The sequence below is a fragment of the Psammomys obesus genome, unplaced genomic scaffold (assembly GCF_907164565.1).
Source record: "Psammomys obesus unplaced genomic scaffold, mPsaObe1.curated_primary_1811, whole genome shotgun sequence".
In the NCBI taxonomy this organism is placed as follows: domain Eukaryota; kingdom Metazoa; phylum Chordata; class Mammalia; order Rodentia; family Muridae; genus Psammomys; species Psammomys obesus.
This window is the reverse complement of record NW_026595981.1, coordinates 824,119-850,280: the sequence shown is the minus strand read 5'-3', so window position 1 is coordinate 850,280 and position 26,162 is coordinate 824,119. Positions and strand designations below refer to the sequence as shown.

Below are 26,162 nucleotides of genomic sequence, written 5' to 3'. Positions count from 1 at the left end.
TGTGTGTGTGTGTGTGTGTGTGTGTGTGTGTGTGTGTGTGTGTGTGTAGATGGGGTAGTGATAATGGGGCATAGGAAAGACACTAAGTTCAACTCTGTCTAGATGGCGAAACTAACTTTTTCTTACCTTTCAGCTGGGAGTTGTGCACAGCAAACATGTTGATGGTCATAAGCTGCAGCATACGGGTGCTCCCAATGGGCGGTGGGCTGTGCTGCAGCAGCACCTGGAACTCCCTCAGGACCTTCTCAGCCACTGCAGGGAACGTTTCCATCCTACAGACAAGGACCCCATTATTGAGGCATCTCTTTAAAGGCACTTGAAAAAAACAACTCCCCTACCCCAAACTGACAATTAATACCTAGGAAGTTTCTTTGTTACTTATCCCATGGTTTTGCACAAATAGAAGAAAAGAGAACAAAGTGTTCAAAGTTTGGAGATGAAAACAGCTCAGTTAGTGGATAAATAGCTATAAGTTATTACACTTGGGAGGGCTGTTTCTTAACACCCAATATTAAATGGATTCAAACTGACATAAGAGTTTCTCTTTGAAACACATTTTCTGAATAGTGAGCAAATTTTCTTTAAGCTCTAAGACCTTTACTGTCCCTAAAAGTCTACTATATAAAAACTGTACTTTATAAAGAGTCTCATCACATAAAAGAGTCTTTACTGAAAGAATTACTTCAGAAAGAAGACATGGTGGCTCTTGCCACTTGAGTGGCTGAGGCAGGAAGATCTCAAATTTGAAGTCAGCCAAGGATATACAACAATAGCTCTGAAATTTAAAAATAAAAATTAGAAAGGAAAGAAAATGAAAAAGGAAAGGAAAAGGGAAAGGGAAGAGGAAGAAGGAAAAGAAAAAGGAAAGGAAACAAAAGGAAAGGAAAAAGGGAAGGAAAGGAAACAAAAGAAAAGGGAAGGGAAAGGAAAGGAACATGGAAAGAAAAGGAAAGGGGAAAGGAAAAGGAAAGCAAAGAAAGGGACTTAGACATTGCTCTGCTTTCTTAGGTACTATCACACTCACTGCCTACCCATGAGTCCCAAACTTCCCCTTGAAGGACCCCAAACCTAGGGACCCCCAATGGTCTGTCTCTAACCTTTCCTGTGCTGCTATCCTCCCTCTTACAAGCCTCTGCTCATCAGGGTCTGTATATTTTCAGGCCAGTGGAAATACAACACTCTGGCCAACTGCCACTCCCAATACAGGAAGAGCCTGTAATGTAGGGAGGCAGAAATCCAGCCAGTGACCTAGGGCTCCTAAGGAGAGGTCATTCAAACCAATGCTTGCCAAATGTGGCCACTGGATCCTAAACAGTGGTGCATGCCTGGAGCTCCTTTGGCAACAGGAGTAAACCACAGCTGAAATCCTCTGAAATAAAAAGCAAACTCACACTTGGTGCTAGAGAGAGAAACCAGGCACACAGGCCTTAGGGCTATGCTGAACAATTCGTGGTCAGCAAAGTATCTTTTACCTCCCCCACCCCACCCCCTTCAAATTGCTTGTGGTACACTGAGGGGTGCAATGGGGAGCAGTTCTAGGCTGGATTAATAAATAGCTTCTGGAAAGCCAAGACAGGCAATCCTTTTGAAATCCTGGAAAAAGGTAGTATGAATTTCACCCTAAATGTAATCTTTATCATTGAAAAGCATCCTTCCCAGATAAGAAAACCCCAGAGATTTATGGAATTTTGGCAATCTTTATACCTTGTCTTTGGATGGCACTCATACTGCTGACCCTCTGGTGCTCAAAAGTCATGCCACAGCTACAGGTCAATCACAGTTTATATTCCAGTTCGCTTCTGCTCAACTGTCCTCATTTTCACTGGCACAAAACATGCCATGCATTTACTCCCCGCACCCCCATGCCATTTTAAGTGCCTGCCCCAAATCAAAACAAAGCAAAGCAAAACAAAACAAAGCAAAAATTGTTTCCCTCTAAAAAAAAACTTCAGAGCTGCTAAAACTCTTGATAGACTAGGAATGGCAGGGAGTGATGTTTGCGGCTGGATTGGATCCATTTTTCCCCATGGGCTGTAACAAAGGTTTCATTTTAAATCCTGACACTGTGCAGCCCTCTCTCTGGATGGAGGTGGGGAGGGGGCTAATACTTCTCATTACGAGAAGAGCAGAGTTCACTCTGCAAGAAAGGCAGCCATGCTGGGCAAGTTTCGGGGCCATGTGTCTGCGTGTTGAAAGGCAGTAGAGAGCCAGCACAGAATGACAGGACAGAAGTGTCACGTGGGGCATGTGTCTGAGGAAGCCTCTGTCCCATGGTAGGAACTGAAACAGATCCATTAACTCCATGGATCACACTAAAGTCTCAAATGATTACAAGTCAAATGTTCATATTCTCTTTTTCAGAAACTTGAAACAACAAACCTCTCTTTGATTATCACAACATACTTAAAAGAATCAATGGGTAAGAATATAGATTACTCTCAAGCAGCAAATGTAAGAGAATATGGCTCCTCCCCAGCACTCAGGAGGCATAGGACAGGCAGATCTCTGTGCGTTTGAGGCTGGTCTTGTCTACAGAGCAAAATCCAGGCCAGTCACGACTACAGAATGAGACTCTGACTTAAAAAGGGAAACTGAGAACCTGCTGGGGGAGGGGTGGTAACGCAGGCAAAGATCAGCATTGTTAAGCAACAAATGAGGAAGGCAATTAAAAGTCACCCTCCCAGAGGCGGGAGGATCTCTGTGAGTTTGAGGCCATCCTGGTCTACATAGTTGAGTTCCAGGACAGCCAAGACTATAAAAGAGAGACACCATGTCTCAAAACAAACAAACAAACAAACAAACAAAAAAAAACAACAACCAAAAAAATCATCTTTCCAAAATTCCATAATGAGGCTTCTGTTTCCCAGATTTGTAACCAAAATTTTTTCTAATTTTGATTTCAAACTACAAGTAGTTTCTGTGTCTTTTTCTTTGAGAAATATCTTTGCTCCTTACCTACATATTACAAAAAAAAAAAAAAAAAAAATCATACTAAAACTGGCATAATGATGGTATATAACTGATATATTTTTAAAGTATATGTGTGTGTGTGTGTGTGTGTGTGTGTGTACGTGCACACACAAATGCAAAACCCAAAACTGTTCATGGTGGCACACAGCTGCAATATCAACACTAAAAAGGCCGAGGCAGGAATAGTTGAATTTGAGTTTAGCTTGGGCTATTACATACTGAGACTCTGTCTTGAAACAGAAACAAACAAACAAAAAAAAAAAAACAAAAAAAAAAAACCCCACAAATAAACAAAAATGGGGAGGGGAAACCACAAAATTTATGTTTTTACAAATACATCTGTAAGTATGCAGAAATGCCTTGAAAATATATACGTCAATGTCCAGTGTTCTCTCTTCCGAGAACACAGGATGGAGGTGGGGGTGAGTTGGGGCAGAGTTGAGAGAATGTTTTAACCTCAGCTATCGTTTTGTATTCTGTAAGAGCTTTGGAATATTATTTATAAAATAATTATAAAATTTAAGACAAGAAGAAGGAACACAAGCAACAACAATAAAGGGAGATGAAGGGGACTAGAGAAATTGTCGTTAAGTTCCTAAAATACCCAGACACTGGAGAGCTAGGTACAGTGGCGTCCAGCACCTGGGAACTTGATAAACTGAGGTTGGAGGGCTGCTATGAGTTCAAAGTCAGCCTGGGCTAGCTACAGAGTTCAAGAACAGCTGACTACAGGGTAAGACAATGAAAAAACCAGAACAAACAAAAAGCTTCTCCATCAGCACTGCATGTAAGGCAAACACCAACATACACCCACTGAGCTGCTGTAAAGCAGTTTAGTATGACCCTTTCATACATACACAAAAATGACCCCAGATATGCACTAAGAATTAAAGCTATTCAGTCACTGTTAGCTATTAAAAACATGAGTAACTTAGCTGGGCCTAGAAGCTCATGCCTTCAATCTTAGCACTTGAAAAGCAGACACAGGCAGATCTCTGTGAGTTCAAGACCAGGCTGTTCTACACAGTGAGTTCCAGGACAGCCAGAGCTATACAGTCACAAAAACAAACAAACAAGAAGAATGAATGACTATTTTTCTTTTTGATAAGTTTTCTAAATATTTTACAATGAACATTGCATAATATTAAAAAATTCCTCTATCATGAATACTTCTGAGTTTGGTATTTAAAGACATTTAGTAATTTTATAAATAAATTAAAATACAAATACTTTTTAAAAGAACTTAAAATTTAAAATAAATACATCAATTTTTAACTTCCAAGACTTTGAAGCTGTACAAATAGCATGACTAGACAAGGAAGTACAAACTAAAGTGGTAACTTTAACCAAGGCAATAATGGGAAGCAAAATTATTCCAGTCACCACAATTGAAGAGTCTTTGCTACAGGCTGCCAGCTTTTGACCTCTCACAGCTGAGAGTGCAGGTTCATCTCCCCTGTCACTGGGAAAACATCTGTCTATCAGAAGCCTCCAGGCAATCCTGACTGATTCTTCTTCCAGAGTCTCAGCTCCTATTCTTCCAAACCAAAGACAGATCATTTTCAGAGCATGCACTTCACTGACTTCCATGGCTAACCTGTGCTCTCTAGAGACACCTGCCCTCATCTGGATGGCAATTTCAAGAGACCAATCTTTCAGACAACACTGGGACCCAGACTCAAGAACGACTCAGATAGTGACTAACAGGGCAGGGCCAAACCCTCAGATGCTGAGGACACAGCTGGACCAGACAGCATTCTCTGCAGAAAAAACAATCAGGCTTCCTAATTAATTCTTTTACAACTAGAACATCACAGGAGCAAAATCATTTTTTTAAATTAAACTATGTCATAAGGTAGAGATAAGAGAAAACATCATACTGCTTTAGAACACAGGGACTAGAATGAACCTTAGCCATAATCTATTTAAACCACTGCTAGGAAACTGAAGTGCACAAAATTTTCTGACTTTGTTTACGCTGGAGGCCTTCTAACTAGCCATTGTTTTTTGTTTTGTTTAGAAAAAAAAAAACTTTGTTGGCACTTAATCTCATTAAAACCTTCTGTCAGCTGATGTCAACAGTAAGCAGACTTACTTGTGTTGCACACAGTAGGCATTCAAGTATATACAGATATAATATGGAACCCTGGGCATACAGAAGACCAAAGAGTAGTGTCAGGGCTTTTCCAAACAGGGAAGAACAGCATGTGCCTTCAGCTGTTCCCCACTGCAATCGCTGCAGTCTTAACTCATCTTCAGCACCTCCCCCATTTCACATCTTGTGGATAAGGCATCAGTCCATAACATAGCTTGCACTCACTGCTTTTCTACGCTGACAGACTTCTATTTATTTATTATGTATATAGTGTCCTGCCTGCAGGTACACCTGCACTCTAGAGGAGGGCACAAGAGCTCATTATAGATGGTTGTAAGCCACCATGTGGTTGCTGCATATTGGACTCAGGTCCTCCATAAAAGCTATCAGTGCTCTTAACTCTAAGCCATCTCCTCTTCAGCCCCTCTATGTTTTTTTCTTTTCATTAAAAAAAAAAAAAAAAAAGATTTGCGTGTGTGTGTGTGTGTGTGTGTGTGTGCGCGCGCGCGCAGGTATCCACGTAAGTCAGAAGAGGACATCCATCCCCTGAAGTTGGAATTACAGACCACTGTGCTACCCAATATAAGTACTGGGACTGAACCCTGCAAAAACAGTACACACTCAATAAGCCATCTCTCCAGCAAACCCCCCCAACATACATACACATACACACACACACACACACACACACACACTTTTTTTTTTTAACAATAGGAATGTTAGTGTCCTCTTATCTCAAGAACAGTATGAGAGAAAAACTTATGCAGGGGCTGAAGTATGCCTAGAATTGATAGACATTTTCTTCATTGAAAAGGACCATGTCTCATCTTTTATAAAGATAAAACTGGATCAATTATCTTGGTGGGTTTTTTTTTTTGAGAAAGAGAGAGACAGAGAGAGAGAGGGAGTTGGTGCACAGGTGCCTCAATGCATGTATGAAGGTCAGAGGACAAACTGCAGGAGTCAGCTCTCTCTCTCCACCCGGAGCTGAAACCCAGGTCAGCAGTCTTGTGGCAAGTGCCTTTACCCACTGAGCCATCTCTCCAGCCCTGGAATAACTAACTTTTTCTACAATCAATGTTATACCCAAGAACAGAAGAGATAGTGAAAATTATTCTACACCAGAGTTTACCACCTTAGACAACTGAGATAAGATACTCTATTAAAAACCCCCAAGGAAGGAAATTCCCAAACATATTCCCTCTGTGAAATTCATTCACTTTCATTCTCATTCTCTCTTTCCCCTCCCTCCCTTCCTCTTGCCAGTCTCATATGTATCCCAGGCTGACTTTGAACCTCTGACCCTTCTGCCTCCACCTCTTGAGTGGTAGAAGTGCAGGTGTGCACCACTACACCCAGTTCTTACTGGTGCTGGAGGCTGAACTCGTGCCTTCCTGGAGGCTAGGCAAGTAAACGAGCCAACTGAGCTACATCCTTAGCCTGCATTTTCTAGCCTTTTCTAGTACTTTGACTTTTCCCAAGATTTGTTCCAAAATATCTATGCTTAAATGAGAATCTTAAAAGAGAAATAAAATATAATTAACACATAATCTGGTAAAAAAATATATATATATCCTAAATATTCTTACGATACGTTCTAAAGATTTATATATGCTTTTCAGTTCCAAGTTTCTGAAGAACAAGAGACATCTAAAACCACAGTTCTCCACAAGGAGCATTCTGGCCCCCTAAAGACATTTGCCTGGAGACATTTTTAATCACAACTTGTACGTGACTGTCGTGTAGTAAAAAGGTGCTACAACATAACAGGCTCTAAAAGCTCAAATGCCAATAGTACTGAAGTTAATAAACCTTGACATAAACAACGTGGCACAGGAAAACCTAACAACAAGTATAGGAGGGAAAAGGGAAAGCCCAGTGTGGGCATGCAAGTTGTAACCCCAGCATTTAGGAGGTAGCTGCAAGAAGGATCAGAACTTCAAGAACAGCCTGGGCTACGAGACATTCTGAACCTCTAAAAGGGGGCAGGGATTAAAAAAAAAAAAAAAAGAAAGAAAGAAAGAGAGAGAGAGAAAAAAAGAAAGATGTTAAAGGAAAGGGAAAAGAAGTTAAAGAGCTGAGTGCAAGGTAGAAAGAACCACCAACTGTTATTTCAAGTGTGGCAACTGGCACTTGCTGCTCTCCTGTTCTTTCCTCGTCTACACAACCATGTCAGCTACTATCCTAACTGCACCTGTACACTCAATGATGACCGGCTTGGGGCTACTGTAACCTACTGCAATACCAGATACTTTTCTCTGGTCTTTTCCAATCCATCTATTTGATATAAGCCTTTATTTCTTCATTCACACAGCTGTCTTTCTGTCTGTTTTTTAATTGATTATTTGCATTTTATATACATTGGTGTTTTGCCTGCACATATGTCTGTGTCAGATCACCTGTGACAGGAGTTATAGACAGTTGTGCGCTGCCATGTGGGTGCTGGGAATTGAACCCGGGGCCTCTGAAAGAACAGCCAGTGCTTCCAACCACTGAGTCATCTCTCCAGGCCCTCCCCCCTTTTTCTATTGTATCAAGACAGGGTTTCTCTGTATAACCCTGGCTGTCCTGGACTTACTTTGTAGACCAGGCTGGGCTTGAACTCACAGAGATCTGCCTGCCTCTACCTCCTGAGTGCTGAGTTTACAGTCATGTGACACCACACCCGGCTTCACACAACTGTTAACTACGCACTCAGGATATAGCTGAGTTAGACAAAGATCCTTCTACTAGAGCTTCTGTTGATGGTGCCAGGGAGAAGTTAGAAGCAACTAACACATGTAGTTTATTTTTCCCAAGTAAATTACTCCACACTTATTTCTGGTGAGAGAGATTCTCATCTTTTGGCTTTTCTCTAATGTTCCCACGTCACTTCAGAATCTAAAATACCCTTGAACTGGACATGATTATCACTCTTACCCAAGACCATGCCAGATGAGTATCTGTGAAGCACACTTTCCCTCATAAGCCACACAGCAATGGCATTACAAGCAGGACCAACCCTTTTAACATCTCAAAAGAGTAAACACAAAGTAAGTAGAAAATGACATGACTCCTCTTTTCCCAAAGGAAACCTACGTAACTGCAGGTACCCTTATAGGTTTACAGCAGAAAAGTAAAAGGGAAACACCATGACAGAGATTTGCAATATGATGAAGCCAGTCACCTCAAAGGGCAGCTTACAATAAAACTTCTAACTCAGTAAAGATTAAAACCCAACAGGAATCCAAGCATGGCGGTATACTTGGGAATACCACCACTTGGGAAGCTGAGGCAGGAAGGACCTACAGAGAGACACTCAGCACACATCTCTGACATGAGGTCCTGTCAAGCTTTCGTATGATGAGTTTTATACACTGTCAGGAAAACCTCTTCTGATGCACCAGAGGTACACTCAGAACTCTTCCCAGGGACTTAAGAGAGAAAGGACTCATTGTCTGCACACCCACCTTACCTGGGACTTACAGGTAAATCCATGGAGGTACCATCTGATGGTCTTGGGATTTACTGAGATCAGCAATGTGGCCCAGGGGACTGAGCACACAGGAAGGGGGATGGTTCAGAAGAACACAGAAGAGGGCCGTTGTTACTCTTGTTTTTAAGGAGAAATTAGGAGACAGATTTTCCCCCAGGAGGACCCCTGGCAGTGGCACCCAGGGATGCAGCATGACTGCATCAGGCTTACCATGGGTTAAACCAGAAGACAGAAACGACAGAAACTCGAGGGACTAGGAGATAGAGCTGGGGAAAGACTGTTCTTAAAGAAAGGTTTTAGGAAAGAAAGAGAAAAAAAGAAACAAAAATATAGAGTGATATCTCTCAAACTTTATGAGCATAGTAGAAAAGAGAGTGAAGGTTAGGTGGAGGCCTCTAAGAATTCACACCCTGTGCCCTCAGTTACAAACACAGGCTAGTTGCTAACAATATTAAATTCCAAAATGACTTGTAATGTAGGGAAATAAAATAAACATCCTGCACACTTACCCAATCCGGGTAAACAGCTTCCCATGGGCATGGAGAAAACTGAGGATGAACCTTTTGTTCAGCTGCATGGGAAAAAGGGAGAGGAGAAAACAATTAACTTTCCCCAGTTTCCTGTTACTGAATACAGTCCCCAGTGACACAATAACCTGGCCAGGGTCTAAAGGGGTGGGCACTGGGGATGGGAACCAAATGAACATGCCCAAACTCTCACACAGACCCAGGGCACATGCCCAACAGCTGCCTTTCAGCTGAGCCAGGACAACAGAAGGCTCAGTGAGTGGACAGCACCCTCTGCTGGAATGGAAGCAGAGACTCTGAACTGAGCAGGGTCACTGAAGGGGTGCCTCCTCCTCTCTGTAGAATCCAGAAGCCACTACTGGGTCCATCATAATGGAAATGAAATTCTGACAGGAATGGAGTTAACAGTGATTTTAGAGAAATTCCTGCTCCTACTTAGCTATCTTTCTACCTATGGAGGAAAGTAGGACTCTCTGACCACTAGGGTTAAGGTATTCACCACTGAGTGGATCACCAAATATTTGACTAGCTTTTGAAGCTGGAGTACTGTTCTGGATCTGGATGAAGGTTAGTGTATCTAGAGGGCAGGCATATAACAGACTGTGGCTACAGCAGGAACCTCGGGCAGTTTCTCTCCAGCCCCTACAAATGTTCTATGTAGAACCAAGCTAGGAAGTAGAATATGGGTTTTTATGTGAAAATGCTCTGGCTTTTTAAGTATTACCTAGGAATAAAAACTATTTAAACATTAGGTAAGTCCCAAACTCGTTTGTCACTCACATGTAAACTGTGAGCCACCAGTCTGCACCCTTGATTCAAAGATTGTAGAAAATCTACCTTAGTCAAAACTGAGATAATCCCTTCGGGCAAAATAAAGAAGGGGGGAAGCTGAATTTAACTCCAAAGAATGAAGAGACAATTTAAAGCCTCAATCTCACGATCTCCTCTGATACAGTACCCTAGAAACAGTACCCTGCTGTCTGCCAGGAGGGAGGGCTGAGGTTGTTTGAGTTCTGCTGTTGTTGACTTTGAGTATCCACGCACACCTCTAATCCCAGCACTCAGGAGGCAGAGGCAGGCGGATCCCTATAAGTTCAAGGCCCTCCTGGTATACAAAGCAAGTTCCAGGACAGCCAGAGGTATATGGTAAGACCCTGCCTCAAAACAAGAAAGAAAGAAAGAAAGAGAGAAAGAGAGAAAGAGAGAAAGAGAGAAAGAGAGAAAGAGAGAGAGAGAGAGAGAAAGAAAGAAAGAAAGAAAGAAAGAAAGAAAGAAAGAAAGAAAGAAAGAAAGAAAGAAAGAAAGTTGATTGCAAGAAGGAAATTGGTGGATGAACGAGATGGCCACCAAGCCTGGCAACCTGAGTTCAATCTGTGGGACCCACATGGTAAAAGAAGAGAAGAAACTCCTACAAGTTATTCTCTGATCTCCAGATGCACACTCAGGCCCACACACATACAAACTAAATAGATAGATAAATGTAAAAATAAAAGCAAAGAGGGTAACTACTAGAATAAGGAGCAAATCCAAAAGCCTGGATAGTATACCCCCAAAGAGTAAAAACTACTGACTCATCCCTGCTTTATTGGTAAAGCAGCACCAATAAAATTATGGCAGTTCTAGCTCTTTCATATAGAAATGAGATATAGCAATGATTTCAACATTAAACTTGCTGAAGAAGCTTCCATTTTTATTTTTGCCTTAGGTGCATTAATTATACTGAACAGCTATTAAAGAACTAAATGATGGTATGTGGAGTTTAAAAGCTCAGCCTAGTTACAGAATGCTATGTCAAGGCCAGAGACTGTGGAAAAGGATTTACCAACTGTTTTTACCAAAATTAGCAGCAAAACCTTGAACAGAGTACAGCTCTCAAGATACTGTAGTGGAGACTCATGCCTAATTCTTCCCAGACCATTTACCTGCTGTGGTGTCTCAGGCAGTTACCCAACTTCCCGAACCTCTTTCCTCATCCCTTCTCATGGTCTTGCTATGTTGCCCAGACTGGTCGTGAATTTGCAATTTTCCTGCCTCTACTTCCTCAATCCTGAAATTACAGGCAAGCACCATACATACACTGGTCCTTACAACTTTTCTAATGGTGTGAACTAATTTCAGAGATTAGGATGAAAATAAATGTTCTCTGTTCCTATTTTAACTTAGTTGTTCCTCTTCTCAAAGCTATCAATTGCACAGGTTAATTCATAAATAGAAGAAGTCTTCCATAAGCTGCTTATATTTACATATATTACATACATATTAAATACATAAGGTACTTAAGTAAGAGAAGAATTTTTAGTACTCCATTAATCCAAGCTTAAAGTCATCCTTATCACAACCCCAACATGAAAGCTGCTTTAAATAGAAAACTTAGGGGCTGGAAAGATGGCTCAGTGGTTAAGAGCACTGTCTGCTCTTCCAAAGGTCATGAGTTCAATTCCCAGCAACCACATGGTGGCTCACAACCATCTATAATGTGAACTGATTCCCTCCTCTGGCAGGTATAAATACAGATAGAACACTCATATACATAAAATAAAGTAAAATCTTTTTAAAAAAAAAAAAAACTTAGATTTGTGTTGTGAACGTTTTGGGGATTTTAGTTTGCACCTGTTAATTGTCTCATGCGGAGCATGGTCTTTGGCAGCTGGAATGAGTTGAATGCTGAGGCCTTTGAGGGGTATGACTGTGACAGCCCAGAAGAAGAAGAGGAGGCTGCTTGGAGGAGTCAGAAGGGGACTGCCGCTGCACTTGCTGCTTGCTGGTCACCTGGACTTCTGGATTCCCTGACAGACACTGGTATCGCCCCCGAAAGAATCCTACGACCCCACCCCGCAGCAAGAAGTAAAGAGGGCTACATCCCCTTTCCCTTAGAAGCTTCTTTTTCCCCTACCTGGGTTTGGGGAGTTAGAATGGAGGTATAAGCTTTGAGGAGCCCCCAAATAAAGTGGCATTTGAAAAAATAACGACTACAGATTAGAAACCAGGTCTTCTGACTCTAAGCATATTTTTCCCTCTCAACCTCAGAACAGAACTTGTGAACTGACTCAAAGAGGAGTAAATAAGAACAACTGAAAAGCAATACAATTTTGCTTTTAAGTTCTCTTTACTGAATGGCTAGGAAACAGTGAACCAGAAACCTCCTGGAATAAAGTGAAAACCCCAGGCAATTTTGAAACATCCTGGCATTAACGATATTTCCTAAAGGGACTTTCTATACATAGACAAAGAAAATTTTCCTTATCACATGAATCCATATTTGTTACTATTACATTTTAACTTCATCTAGTTTATTGGGAATTTTGTTTTATTTTATTTTATTTTTTGGTTGGTCAGTTTTGAGACAGTCTCACTATGTAGCTGTCCGTTCGCAATCCACCTGTCTCAGCCTTGGGATTAAAGGTGTGTACTACCATTCACAGCCGCTTTTTTTTTTTTTTAAGGGAACTTTAATTTGAAAGTAGATACACACTTTCTCCCTAAGGTTTTATTTCAGTCTGTTACTCTAACTTTGTTCTGCTTTGTTCTCAGCAAAACCACTGTAATTAGAAAAGGAAGTAAGTGTGGGTGTATCACCAAGGTAAAGCATGCTGCCCTGAGAGAGAAGCTGTGCTACACGTTATCTAAAGCAATACTCACAATGACAGTATGAAGGCAGCTAGCACTGAAGAAGCCAAGTCTAACTCGACAGACAGACAGCAGAATCAAACCCATGGCTTGCACCTGGGAGGCAAGTGCTCTACTGAGCTATGCTCCTGGCCCTCAGTCTTCTGAGGGCCCCATTAGGTAGCTCAGACAGCCTCTAACTTTTAATTCTCTCTGCAAGGATAAAATTATGGATGGCCCTTAAGAACTCATAACTGAAACCAAGTTTTTCTGAGTCAGGAAAACTTTTTCTCTCCAACATGTTACCACAGACTAACTTCCATTTCTGCAACTTTTCTTTTTTTTTTTTTTCTTTATGTGTGTATGTCTGTGTAAGCATGTGCAGGTGCCGTAGGAGGCCAGCTAGAGTAACAGGTATTTGTGAGCTCCTGACATGAGTTCTAGGAACTGAACTCAAGTCCTCTGAAGAGAGCCAAGCACTCTGGAACTCACTATGTAGACCACTGAGCCATCTCCAAAGCCCCCTCCCCTTTTTGAAGCAGGGTCTCACAACGTTACCCTGGCTGACCTGGAACTTGATATATAGAACAGGCTGGCCTCAAACTCACAGAGATCTGCCCACATCTACCTCCTAAGTCCTGGTATTAATGGCTTCCTAAATGCTGAGATAAAAGGAGTGCACACCATGCTTAGCTTTCTGTAACTTAGTTTTAATATACACCTAGACAGTCTCACTCAACTAGAAAAAGAAACGTGAGACTATCTGCCTCTAGATCATTCTTGTACGTTTATCTACTATTCGTCAGAAATTAAAAATGTTTCTTGGGTATAGTCCCTAGAGACAGTGCTGAAATTATTAAGACTGTTTCTTCAATTCAAGACTAAAGCCAATACATTGTAGACTCTAAGCTTCCCCCAAACAGGTAATAATGACATTAAGTGTATGGGTAGGTCTCCAGAAGGTCAGCCACTGACTAAAATTCAGAGTTTAAATTTTTGTATTATTCCTCAACTGTATTTTGTCACCCTCAACACACACTAAAATGGAGTTTCTACTAGTGACATTACCTAGCTCATAAATGAAAAGATTAAAATACAAATAAAAGAATTCTGAAGCCAAGAGAGCACAATGACATATACCTGAAGTCCTTGCACTTCATGAGTAAAAGCAGAAAGATTATGAGTTCAAGGTTATCTTTGGCTACATAGCAAATCTAAGACCTTTATGTTTGGCTACATGAAACCTTCATGTTAAAAACAAAGAAATTTCATCAAGAAAATTAAGTTGAACGTACTTTAAAAACTGTCTCCCTAGCTGGGAACAGTAGTCCATGCCTTTAATCCCAGCACTTGGGATGGAGAAACATGAGTTTGAGACCAGCCTGTATCTATACAGTGAGTTCCAGGAGAGCCTGTTTCAAAAACAAAACACCACAAAACGAAATAAAAATCACAGAACTGTCTCCTTGGCACACAGTGTTAATCCTAGAGCCACAGCATACTTACTTGTCTTTCTAACCATCAACAAAAAGTTATCCTCAGCTACATGGCAAGTTTGAAGCTACACTGGGTTACTTAAGACTCTTGTCTCAAAAAAACAACCAAACAAAAAAATGTAGGCTAAGTATGGTAGTTCACACCTGTAATCCCAGGCCTTCCCAGGCTGAGGAAAAAAGTTTGTCATGGATTTGATGCCAGCCTTCACCAATGAATTTGAAGCCAACCTGGGCTATAGAATGAAACCTTGTCTCAAATTTTCTTTTAATTTTTTTCATGAGAAATAAAATTTTATACCAACCATAGAGAATATTCCTTGAAACTGCACATAAGTATTTCATTATCCCTGGATAACACCTGCTTGGTGGCAGCAAAACAATGTCATACAAGAGAGATTCTAAAATGTATCCCATTCTAATTCCACAGAATTTTGTAGAGAATCAAATTTCTGAAAAACTAGTAATTTCAAGGACAATAAGAGTATTCAAAGTGGGCTGGAGAGATGGCTCAGAGGTTAAGCGCACTGGTGGCTCTCCCAGAGGTCCTGAGTTCAATTCCCAGCAACCACATGGTGGCTCATTACCATCTATAATGGGATCACATGCAGGCCAAACTGTATACACAATAAATAAATCTTTTTTAAAAAGAGCATTCAAAGTATTCAGAATTCAAAGGCGTTTTTAAAATACTTTTTTGAGGAGCATAAATTATCATTTTCTTGTTCGGAGTCTATTTTCATAGGTATGGAATATCTGTTCTGCGACTGGAACGGGGATCATTGAATAGGACACTGGCAGAAACCTAGCTTCAAGAGCACCATGAGTAAAAGGCCCAGGTCTTCCCGAGCAGTCAGTCAAAGGCTATCCACACACCTCTGCAAAGGCTGCGCTCACAGGGGAGCAGAGGCTGGGGAGGCACCTCCAGTGTTGCCTGCTTGTCGCCCTCAGCACTGTGCTTCTCAGTTAGCAAACCAAGAGGCTTCCAGGTCAAACAGCTAACAAACCAACCCCGGCTGTGCTTTAGGACCTGAAACAAGGCCAACCAACTCTGGAGATGCCAGGAGGCATTGGGCACGCCTTGCTTGCTTTGACAGGGCATGTCTTAGGAGGTAAGATCTAAGGAGGTGATAAAGAGAGGAAGAGAGTCTGGCACACAGTATGTTCACGGGCACAACAATCCTACCTAAAAGCTATGAGTAGTATTTCAGATTTTTTTTTTTTTTTTAAGACAGGGTCTCGGTATATAGCCATCCTGGCTGGCCTGGATGAAACTCAGATATAGCTACTCTTGCCTTCCAAGTACTGGGATTAAAGGCTTGCCCTGCCACAACCAGCCTACTTCAACCTTTTTTCTAGATTACACATAAGAAAAGCAGCTCAGGTGAGCCAATCAGCATGCCTTAAATACCTATGGAATGAAAACCAACCAACCAAAGCTGGAAAGACAGCTCAGTGGAGAAGAGTGCATACTACTTTTTCAGAGGATCAGAGTTCCGGCACCCACTTTAGAAGTTACCCAACACTTCTGACCGCCACAGGCACCTACATGTGCATGTATACATGCACACACACTTAAAAATAATAGAAATAAACCTTTAAAAATATTCTGGATGGAACCTGAGTTCAATCCCCAGGACTCTTATGGTGGGCAGAAAGAACCAACTCCTACAAGTAAGTTTTTCTCTGACCTTCACACACACCACACACACACACACACACACACACAGTATGTAAGCAGATTGACTGGTTGATTTTTAAGTCAATCTACATATTCCTTACTTGAAGCAAAGAGCCACACCACTGCTGAGGTTCTAGGCAGAATGACAGTTCAATTAGCTATAATTAAGTACCAGATTCATACAGAGATACTGGAACAGCTGGACCTGAGCCATAGGAACTTACATGTTAAAAAGGGGCCTTCTAAAGCTACCTTTTCTGGACCAGTGAGATGGCTCAGCAGGCAGAGGTACTTACTACCAAGTTAAGCGGTGAAAAGTGAAGACCCTTAAGGCCAGATGCCTTGTGAACCTTTCAGTGGCATTCCTAAGCAAGGGAAGGATCAGATCAAGACTTAGGAGTTCCTGTACCCTGGGTTTAACAATCTGTGGCAACCTACTCAAAAGTGCCACCAAGCTTAGAATCTCAAGGTATCTAGAAAAAGAGAGGAAGTTCAGCCAAAGGGTAACACTGTTACTCTGACTGGCTTACTTTCTAAATGACTTTTCTTTCTGATTCACCTCTTTCAATGTCTGGGAACTTTCATGCCCATTTACCCAAATAGTTGGGGGGATGAAACCTCCTGTGTCTGTACTGTCTTCAGGCATGGAACCAGAAAAACGTTCCTCATGAGCACATACACAAATCTATCTTGTAAATGAATATATTGACAGAGTGTAAGAAAGAAGGTGAGACTGTTCTCATACTGTCAGAAAAATTTCAACTCAGAAAATATCCTGAGTTGAAATTTGAAGTTTGGGGCAAGTAGTTGGTATTGGAGGTGATAAGTAAGTAGTCCTGATTCAGTGTCATAAACAAAGAAAACAGTGTAAGTGATGATCCCAAGAGTAATATACTGCAGGCTGCCATGCAAGATGAATGATTCCACAGGAGGGTAAGAAAGGCAAGAACAAGCTAAAGATGCCCTTGACAAACAGTTTGATGTTAAGGCCCATGAAGGGTCTTGAACAGGTAAGTGACATGACCAAAGCTGTATTTCTTTCTAAAAGTCATCTGGTTATTAGAAAATTTACTGAGGATTAGATGAGGGTTAAAGGCAGGAGGCCAAGCTGTTATGCATTCACTCAATGATAATTGAGTCAGTAGAAAGTCAAAAGACAGGAAGGACTTTGTATGGTCCCTCCATGACCCCTAATCATAAGTCCAGTGATTTTAATTCCATGTAACACCAGCAGAAGCCCAGGGCCATGGAGATGTCTTCAAAAAGACAGACTAAAGACAAAAATGAATTCATTTTTAAGAGATTAATTAGTAATTATCTTTATTTCTTTTCAGTGTTTTTCTCAATTTATTTCATATGCATTAGTGTTCTGCTTGCGTGTATGTACGTACATTATGCACATGGCTAATGTCCATGGATACCAGAAAAGGGCATCAGCTACCTTGCTACTAAAGTTACGTACAGATTGTTGTAAGCAGCCATGTGGGTGCTGGGAACTGAAGCCAGGTTCTCTGGAAGAGCAGTACTTATAACCATCTCTCCAGTCCCCTTTTCAATGTCTTTTGTTGTTGTTATTTCCAAGAGAGGGTTTCTCTGTGTAGTTATTGCTGTTCCAGAACTCACTCTGTAGATTTCTGGCCTTGAACTCGAAAATTTGCCTGCCTCTGCCTCCCAAGTGCTGGGCTTACGGGCCTGCAACACTAACACCCAACTTCCCTTTTCGAAGTCTTTAAATGCCCTAGCATGGTGCTTAGCTCTTAAAACACATGTGATACGTGGTTGTTGAAAAACTACCATAGATTTAACAGATTAAATATGTTGTCTACATATTACAGATGAGCACACACAAGACACCAACAATAAACCGTGCACTGCTAACATTAACACTTCGCACACTTACTACTGTCTGTGACCATCTCTGAGGACTTAATTCATCTCTTGGAAGGGTAATTAGGCAGAATACAGACAAAGATAATCAAAAGAAAAGAGTTCTGTCAAGATTTTAGTAACAGTTTTATCTGCTGTGCTCCAGTCAAGTGACTAAGCTGGAAAATGGCCACAATTAACATCAGAATAACCACTGCCCCCCCCCCCCCCCCCCCCCCCCGAGGGGGGGCAGTAAAAAAAGGCACTTGAGTACAAGCCTGGCAAGTTCATCCCCAGAACCTATGTATAGGTAGAAGGAACAAGCAGACTCCACAAGAGTGTCTTCTGACCTGCACAGTGCTCCACGGCACACACAACCCCCCATTATGTATGTTCTAACTACACGGGGTTATTAAGCACTTTACAGATAACTAGTGTGACGGGGGAAGTGCCTTTTATTTCTCTGTCACTAATTAAAATAAGATATTCTATTTACTGACCATCATGACTCTAGACCAGCGGTTCTCAACCTATGGGCCACAGCCTCAGGGGAGTGAGTAACCTTTTCACAGGGTCGCCGGAGACCATTGCAAAACACAGATATTGCCATTACAATCTGTAATAGCAAAATTATAAAGTACTAACAAAAATAATGTTGTGGATGGGGTCACCATATGAGTAACTGCATTAAAGGGCTGCAGCATTAGGGAGGTGGAGAACCACTGCCCTAGACTGTGAATTGCTCCTTTAGTAAACAATTCACTTTCATCACCAGGGTAAGGCAGTTCTCAGGTGGTATGTGAGTAAATGGAGACGGATGAGAAGAGTTAACTCTAAACATTAGTATCTTTCTATCATTTCTGGGTTGCCATATGGCAAGAGCAATGAAATATGCAGCTCAAACATAGCTCAGTGGGAACAAAAGACTGAAGGGCCTCTCCACTTAGTGCTCTAGTGTTCTGCCCAGCTCTGTCACCCATGCTGAAAGCAGCATGTCCTCACACCTGATTTTTAATTATTGGACTTTTCTTATTATATGCTTGGGCACAGGCCCCAACCTCAGGATACACTGAATTTACAGAGCTGGTTTTATACTTAGGAGTTAAAAATATTAAAAGATACTCAGATACAACTTAAGATATTAGTGGCTCAAGTTTTCCTAGCCAAGAAAAAAAAGTATGTCATACTCAACCACAAGTTCTATAGAATCTTAAGCATAAGGCAATATTCTAGGCTCTTTACATGCACTAGTCATTTAACCCTCAATTGTCCTGTGAGCTAAGTACTACTTTTCATGTTACAGATGAAGAAATTAAGCACAGAAAAGTTAGGTAATTGCCAGAGGAAAATGCAAACAGTCTGCTCCAAAACTGGACTCTTTATCTTCAGTAGAACCAAAAGGCATCACAGAAGATAATGAAAAAAACAAAACAAAACTGTAATACAGTAGAAACCTCAACTACAACCCCTAATAGTCCCAGATGTCATTCACTGTGCCCACCAGAGCAACTAATTAAGAAGTTTTGCAGATTAAGGGAAATAGGTGTTTACAGATAGTATCATACATGTTGGTGGAAGCACTCAAGTGCATGCTAAGGAAATGTCACCCAGGTACAGAGATACACATCTGTAATCTCAATACCTGAGAGGTAAAGGCAAGAGGATCAAGAAGTTAAAGTTAGTCTGGGGTACCTAAGAGCCTGCATCCCCCCCAACACCCCCAAAAAAAGGAGGAGGAAGAGAAAGAGGGAGGGGAAGACTATTTTCTACAGGAATAAAACAGCAACAATAAAATGAGTTTTTTAAACCCAACATTTTTCCTGGGAAAATTCAAAATCTGATGATTAATAAGGAAAAAGTTATTCAAGAGTCAAAGAATGTAAGTATACGCATGTTATTATCAAGGGACAGTCATACATGACTCAAATGAAAGTATATCTACAAGCAAAGTCCGCCCACCTATCATAACACAAGAGAACCCCAAACCTTTCAGGAAAGGGAGAACGAAGCTTCAGCCTATGTGAAATGTGGTTACAAAGATGCTTTTATTAAGTACTCTGCTGTGGGCACCAAAAAGCAAGTAAGCAGCGTACGGCGAGCTGGCAATGTCATGCAAGCTTCAGATTTAAGCAAGGCACCAAATAAGGGAAGGATTCTGGCGCATCAAGTCTAGGAAAAGTTAAAAATGGCTATTCAGGTTTTGGATGTGAACTTCTGTATCTGCTCTTTATCAACAGAGGCAACTCTACCTCACGGGCAGCTAACAGCATAAAGAGAAAATGGATCACACAGGATAACCATGGGGCCTACAGCCTGCCTGCTATTAAAGCCAAGGCTGCAAACATGGCAATGCAGAGCTCAGACCCCACCTGACTTACAGTCAGTACATTTAGGAGCAGGCAGGCCATGTCGTCACTCCACTTCCCCAGCCCCCAGCCATAGCTCAGGAGTAAGATTTAAAAAAAAGAGAAAAAAAAAAAACAAAAAACAAAGCACTGTTGGTTTGAGACCCAGTTTCACTGTCACTAGAAGCGCGGTTTGCTCTCAGCAGGGGCTGTTTGGTGGGTTGGTTTATGGGGTTGAGTTCTTACTTGTTTTGTGCTGCTTCCCAGACCAAAACTATCAATTCAGAAGACCACTTTTCAATCAATCTCTCTCCCTCCTTCTCCTCTCCCTCCACCTTGTGTGTGTGCATCTGTCTGTCTCTGTTTCCCGCTCAATGAACACTGAAGCCAGAGCTTTACACATACTTATGCAAGCACTCTACCCTGATCTTTGGTTTAATTTTGTCTCTTCTAAGTTTTCCATTAGTTAGTTGGTTGGTTGGTTGGTTGGTTGGTTGGCTGGCTGGCTGGCTGGCTGGCTAGCTAGTTGGCTAGTTCACACTGTCCACTATTTGAAGTAGGTGTCTTATTTCTGCTGCTGTACTGCTTACTCCAGGCTGTGTGGCCGACAGGTTTCCAGACCATTCTCCTGTCGTGACCATCTATCTTGTTATGGCAGTGCTGGGATTATAGGTAAGTACCACTGCACCCAACTTTTTACATAGGTTCAGGGAGACTGAACTTGTGGCTAGCCCTTTTATCCACTGAGCCATCTTTCTGACTTCCTCTATTCTTATCTCTCAACAATCAACCTTAACATACTTATCAGAAAATATAAACATTAGCTATCTCTTGCTTGATTTGCAATGCCTACCCACTATAACTATTAAAAATATAGAAGATAATTACGTTCAAAGCTAAAAGAAAAGAGTGAAAGTGATATTAGTATAAAACCACAAGGAGATGTTATGACAACTTACCAACCTGTAGAACAGTCACAAATATAACGCTTCTCTGCTAAATACTACAATCTTTTTTTTTTTTTTTAATTCATAGTCTTTTATTTACTGTCCTACAAAAAGCCTGTATTCTAGGGACTAGAGAGCTGGCTTGCTGGTTAAGAGTGCTTGCTGTTCTTGCAGAGTACCTGGATTTGGTTCCCAGTATCAACATCAGGCAGCTAACAATTGCCTGTGATTCCAGTTCCAGGTGTTCAACACCCCTCTGGCCTCTACTGGCACCTGCATACAGGTGGCAGTACACATAAATTCACACAGGTAGCACATAAACATAAATAAAATAATTTTTAAAAACTAAAAGCTTTTATTCTAAATAATCCCATATGTCCTAACCCTCACCAAGACTTCTAATTCTGAAGCAGTAGAAATGAAGGTGATTATGCTAAAAGTTTGGAGCCCACTTTGAAGCAAAAAGCAGCACTGAGAGGGCTGGCTAGATGGCTTATCAGCTAATAATACTAGCTGCCCCTACAGAGAACCTGGGTTCAGTTCCCAGCACTCCATATGGCAGCTCACAGATATCTGTAACTCCAGTTCCAGGGGGCCTAATGCCCTCTTCTGGCCTCCCAGGCTCCTGCACAACCATGGTATGCATACATACATACATGCAGATAAAACATGCATACACAAACTAAAAAATAAATATACCTTAAAACAACAAAAACCCTGTTCTAGTGTTAAATAGCAAACCTCTCCCTATTTCAGACATGAATCCAGGAAAAACATAAAAAATTTTTGCTTGTAAAAACCAAAGGGACTTAGAAATGCATTCTAGAAGACTGGATTCCTTGTGTGCACTGGCCTCAAGAATATCTTAGGACACCAAGGGTATTTATCGTGCCTTAGTCAGTCTTCTGACATATGTCACTCACAAGGCCTTTAAAAGCCATACTTTTTGCAGATCTGCCCAAAAGTCTAAAGGAAAACCTGCCAAAGAAATTCCTCAAAGAGAATGTCAACTGTTTCAACATAGTTTGCTATACAAATTAAGACCTAACATCTCAGAGATTTGTGGCACACGTCAGCTCCAAATTTCATTAGCAGCTTAAGCCAGAAAGAAACACTGAAGAAAAATGCAAACCCACAGTCTTCTCGCAACTGCTTTTTCATACTTTTCTTACACTTCAGCAGATGCAGTCCTACTACGCATGTAAAAGGCAAGAAGAGGTCTTACTGTCGATGATTACAACACAAAGCATACTCCTAAGCCAAGTTGGATTTGACTCAGAAAGTTCCCCAGAATGATGGAAGGCATAACTTCAGGGTGAGTCAACCTTAGCTAATGCAGAAAATAAAACAGAGAAGTATTTAAAGGATTCATTTCTAAGACTGGGCCAAATCAATCTACCTTGAGATGAATCCTGCGTTCCAAACAAGTGGTTAGACTTCATCAATGTAAACATCTGTGCCGTGATCCAAGATGTCCTAATGACAGACTCTTGGATGGAAATGAAAAGGCAACCATCCCAATAGGTTTTCCTTTCTTCCTTTATCATGTTTGTTTGTTTACTTGCTTGCTTTGTGGGGGTAGGTATACTGGAGCATAGAGCCAGAGTCTCATACATGCTAGGTAAGTTTAGTAATAACTAAACTACTTGACTGCATGGTCAACTTTTCTGTTTGTTTTTTGAGATACGGTCTCACTATGTATACCAGGCTGGCCTTAACTCAGAGGTCTGTCTACAGCTGTCTCCTGAATTCTACAATTAAAAGTGTATCATTCCCCCCCGACACCCATGCCTCATTTTTGTTTTGTTTTTAAGATGAGGGTCTTATTATATAATTGTCTGACCATAAGACTGGAACACATCTGCCTCCACCTAGTGAAGAACTAGCATCACAGTCTTGTGACACCATGCCAGGCTTCCAGGCAGTTTTTTTTTCAGTTTTTAACTATACCAAATTTTTATCTACATTGTTCCTTGCTGTCTACATCTGCTTTTATAAAAAGTATGTGTGTCTGTGTGCGAGTATGTGTATGTGTGCAGTGCCCTCAGAAGCCAGAGGTATCAGGTGCCTCTTGAGCTGGGGTTGGTGGTTATGGTGTGTTCTAGAAACTGAACTGGGGTTCTCTGCAGTAGTAGTAGCTCTTAACTGCGAAGCCCGCATCCATAGCCCCACATGTACCTAAAGAACCTCTTCCACTTTTCAAAATTAAGGATGCAGGCTATCTGCTATTTTTCTCTGATTACCCTTAATCTCTTTCTCCCCTCTATAGCATTGTACCTATTTATATAGCAGTGTACCTATTTATATGATTATATTGCAACACTTCATTTTACGTACTTATAGATCCATTTCTCCGACTGTAATATACATCTGAGGGAAGGCCCAACATCACCCACTCCCCTACATGCAATGCCCAGAACCACAGAAGACAAAAAGGACGAGCTTAATATCTATGAACATTACCTGAATTGGGGAAGAAAACTGATTCTCTCAGAAAATATTAACTAACCCTAAAATAGTTTTCATAAATGGATAAATAGGTCAAAACAAAAAAGAAGAAAAATGTCCATACAGCATTATGAAGGCAGTCATTTAGGGCAACATAGAAAGGTGTGCCAGAAGACAAAATAGATTTAAAAAAGGAAGAGACGCTGGAGTGGGAGGGTAAAACAGTGACAACCCAAAGCATATTCCAGCAAGTCTTTTACACTTATTAGAGGAAGTAACCAGCTTAGTTGAGCTACAAATTCTCCACAACTAAACAATTACTCTGAATAACAAGTTCATAAATGCACTTAACTAACTTTATAGTAACAAGAACATGAAATTTCTCCCATAATTTCCACAGGTGGCACCATTTAATACAAAAATTATTATCTGGTTTAACATAGGGTGAGTGAATAACAAGTACAAATAAGTAAGTAATACTACTAGTGACCAATATGTCAGTTACATGGCTCTATGGCAGTCCTAGGCATAAATGGCAGAATAGATGTCTAATGGTTCTTATATTAGACACTTAATAAATTTAGGTCCACAGACAAAAAAAAAAAAAAAATTTAAAAATCATGGACACACTTAAAAACAGAAGTGTTGTGGATACACTTTATAAGGCCTCAGGTCTGGATCTTTTTAATTCCTTCTGATCTAGAGTCTATACACTAATTCTCAGGAGAATAAAACTGAACAGTAACTTCAATACTAAATATTTATGAGTAGAATAAAAAGCTTCCAAGGTGGGAAAAACCCAGAGTATCCCTCAGGAGCCAAAAACAGTCTACAGACTGGAGAAAGAATATAAGCCAAGAAAACAACGATTTCATATTCTTCATCTTAGATGAAACATCACATCCAAATGGTGAAAACAGAGTGGACAAATGAAGTTCTGTCTAAGTTTAAGAGCAAGGAAGGAATGCAGAACAAGAGAACTATGGATATATCTCCCCAAGAGAAAGGTTGGAAACAAAAACTAATACAGGAAACCATGAGAAAGGCAACACTGGGGAAGCATGAAGGTTGGTGCGGTCTCTCCCCACACAACAGGCAGGGTTACCATACAGTCCCTACATCACAGCTGCAGACTCAACAGGGCCCAGTGGACAAGACTCACTCTTATTGGAAGGCTCTTCACAAACTAGAAGCTAGATCCTAAGGGACAATTTATAGTACACCCTCACATACATGCCAGCTGGCTACAACTCAGCAGCTGATTGCTCCCTTGTCTAACTTGGAAAGGAGCCAGAGGAGAACTTTTCGTAGTCAATTCTCCCATGCTGGAAATTCTCTAATGCCAGAGTTCTGGCTTAAGTCAGGATATCAGGTTATTCATGAGATGCCAAAACTATATCTTTATATTGGCTTTGAACAACTCTCTCAAGTATACCATACAGATTCCCACAATCTTCAACATCATCTGGACACTGGGGCCAAAGACAGAAACCTCTCACATAGAGAGAAACAAGCTTTTTTAAAGTATGAGTAACATCAAAACAAACTTTTCATAAATTATAAATCAGTCTCACCAACTCTTAAAATGGGCAAGTAGACAATACACTCAGTAAATGGTTTCCTTAAAACTTAATGTACTATTCTGCCTACTGGGCATGCTCCCTGTTCTACCAAATACTCAAATTCTCCCTCCCTATTGTTGACTTCTATAAAGATCAAAGCACAAGTCAGTTTCTCAACAGGTAATGATGGAAGAAATCTAGCAAGGTGTTTTTGTTGTTGTTGGTTTTTCTTTTAATGACAAGCCCCAAAATTCATGGTTCTCAAGCGGAACAGCACTCTTTCTCCAAGACAGTGTTTGAATATGGGGGCCACTAATGGCATCTAGTGGGCAGTGCCAAGAATGCTATTGAGTTTGCAGTGGCAAGCGTGCAGAATGAACTGTGTGACCACAAAGATGCTAAACCTTCATCAGCAGTGTCATAAAGGGAAGCCCTGATTGTAACGACCTTCATCCCTCCCAGCTTCTAGACAGTGAGCAAAGAATGGAGTAACACCTAGGCCAGGACTCAGAGCCTGGACAACGCAAACAACTTCATCTGGAAAACCAACCAGTAAGCTGAGACGGCTCAGGGGGTAAAAGTGCTTCCACTAAAGCAGAAGGACCAGAGTTCAGGCTCTAGCATCCAAATAACATGAATCTACAAATGCCTATAACCCAAGTGACACAGGGAAAGGAAGGAGGAGGATCACTAGGGCTTGCTGGCCAGCCTAGCCAATAAAATATGAGCTTCAGGTTCAAGGAGAAACCCTAAAAGACACCTCACACCCCTTTTGGGCATTAAGAAGAGCATGTATGCGCAAACACACCCACACCCACACGCACACGCACACGAACACACACATGCCACTCACAAATACAAATTAATAATGAAGATGTGCTGGGCATGGTGGCAAATCTGCGTTCAAAAATAATCTTTATTGTTTTGAAATATGTCACAGCATGCTATGAACAACTTCAATAATATATATAATAATGTGTTTGTTTTTTGAGACAGGGTCTCATGTATCCCTGGATGGCCTGGAACTTCCTATACAGACTAGGCCTGCTCCAGCCTCCCAATTGCTGGAATTAAAGGCCTGTGAGACCACGCCCAACCAATAATATATATAATAACTGGTTCCACTCTTAAGACCACTGACTATTGA

The 26,162-nt window shown here is 41.1% G+C and overlaps 1 protein-coding gene across 2 annotated transcripts in view; it reads right to left on the bottom strand.

The window, feature by feature from the left end:
- Smg6 (SMG6 nonsense mediated mRNA decay factor) overlaps window positions 1-26,162 on the bottom strand; it is a 214,469-nt gene that overhangs the window by 152,964 nt on the left and 35,343 nt on the right. For both annotated transcript variants that reach the window (XM_055620112.1, XM_055620113.1), the window contains exons 9-10: window positions 9,050-9,111; window positions 127-272 (exon numbers count right to left, since the gene is read on the bottom strand). In XM_055620112.1, coding sequence (XP_055476087.1) covers window positions 127-272; window positions 9,050-9,111 — 208 coding nt within the window. The remainder of the gene's footprint in view (window positions 1-126; window positions 273-9,049; window positions 9,112-26,162) is intronic.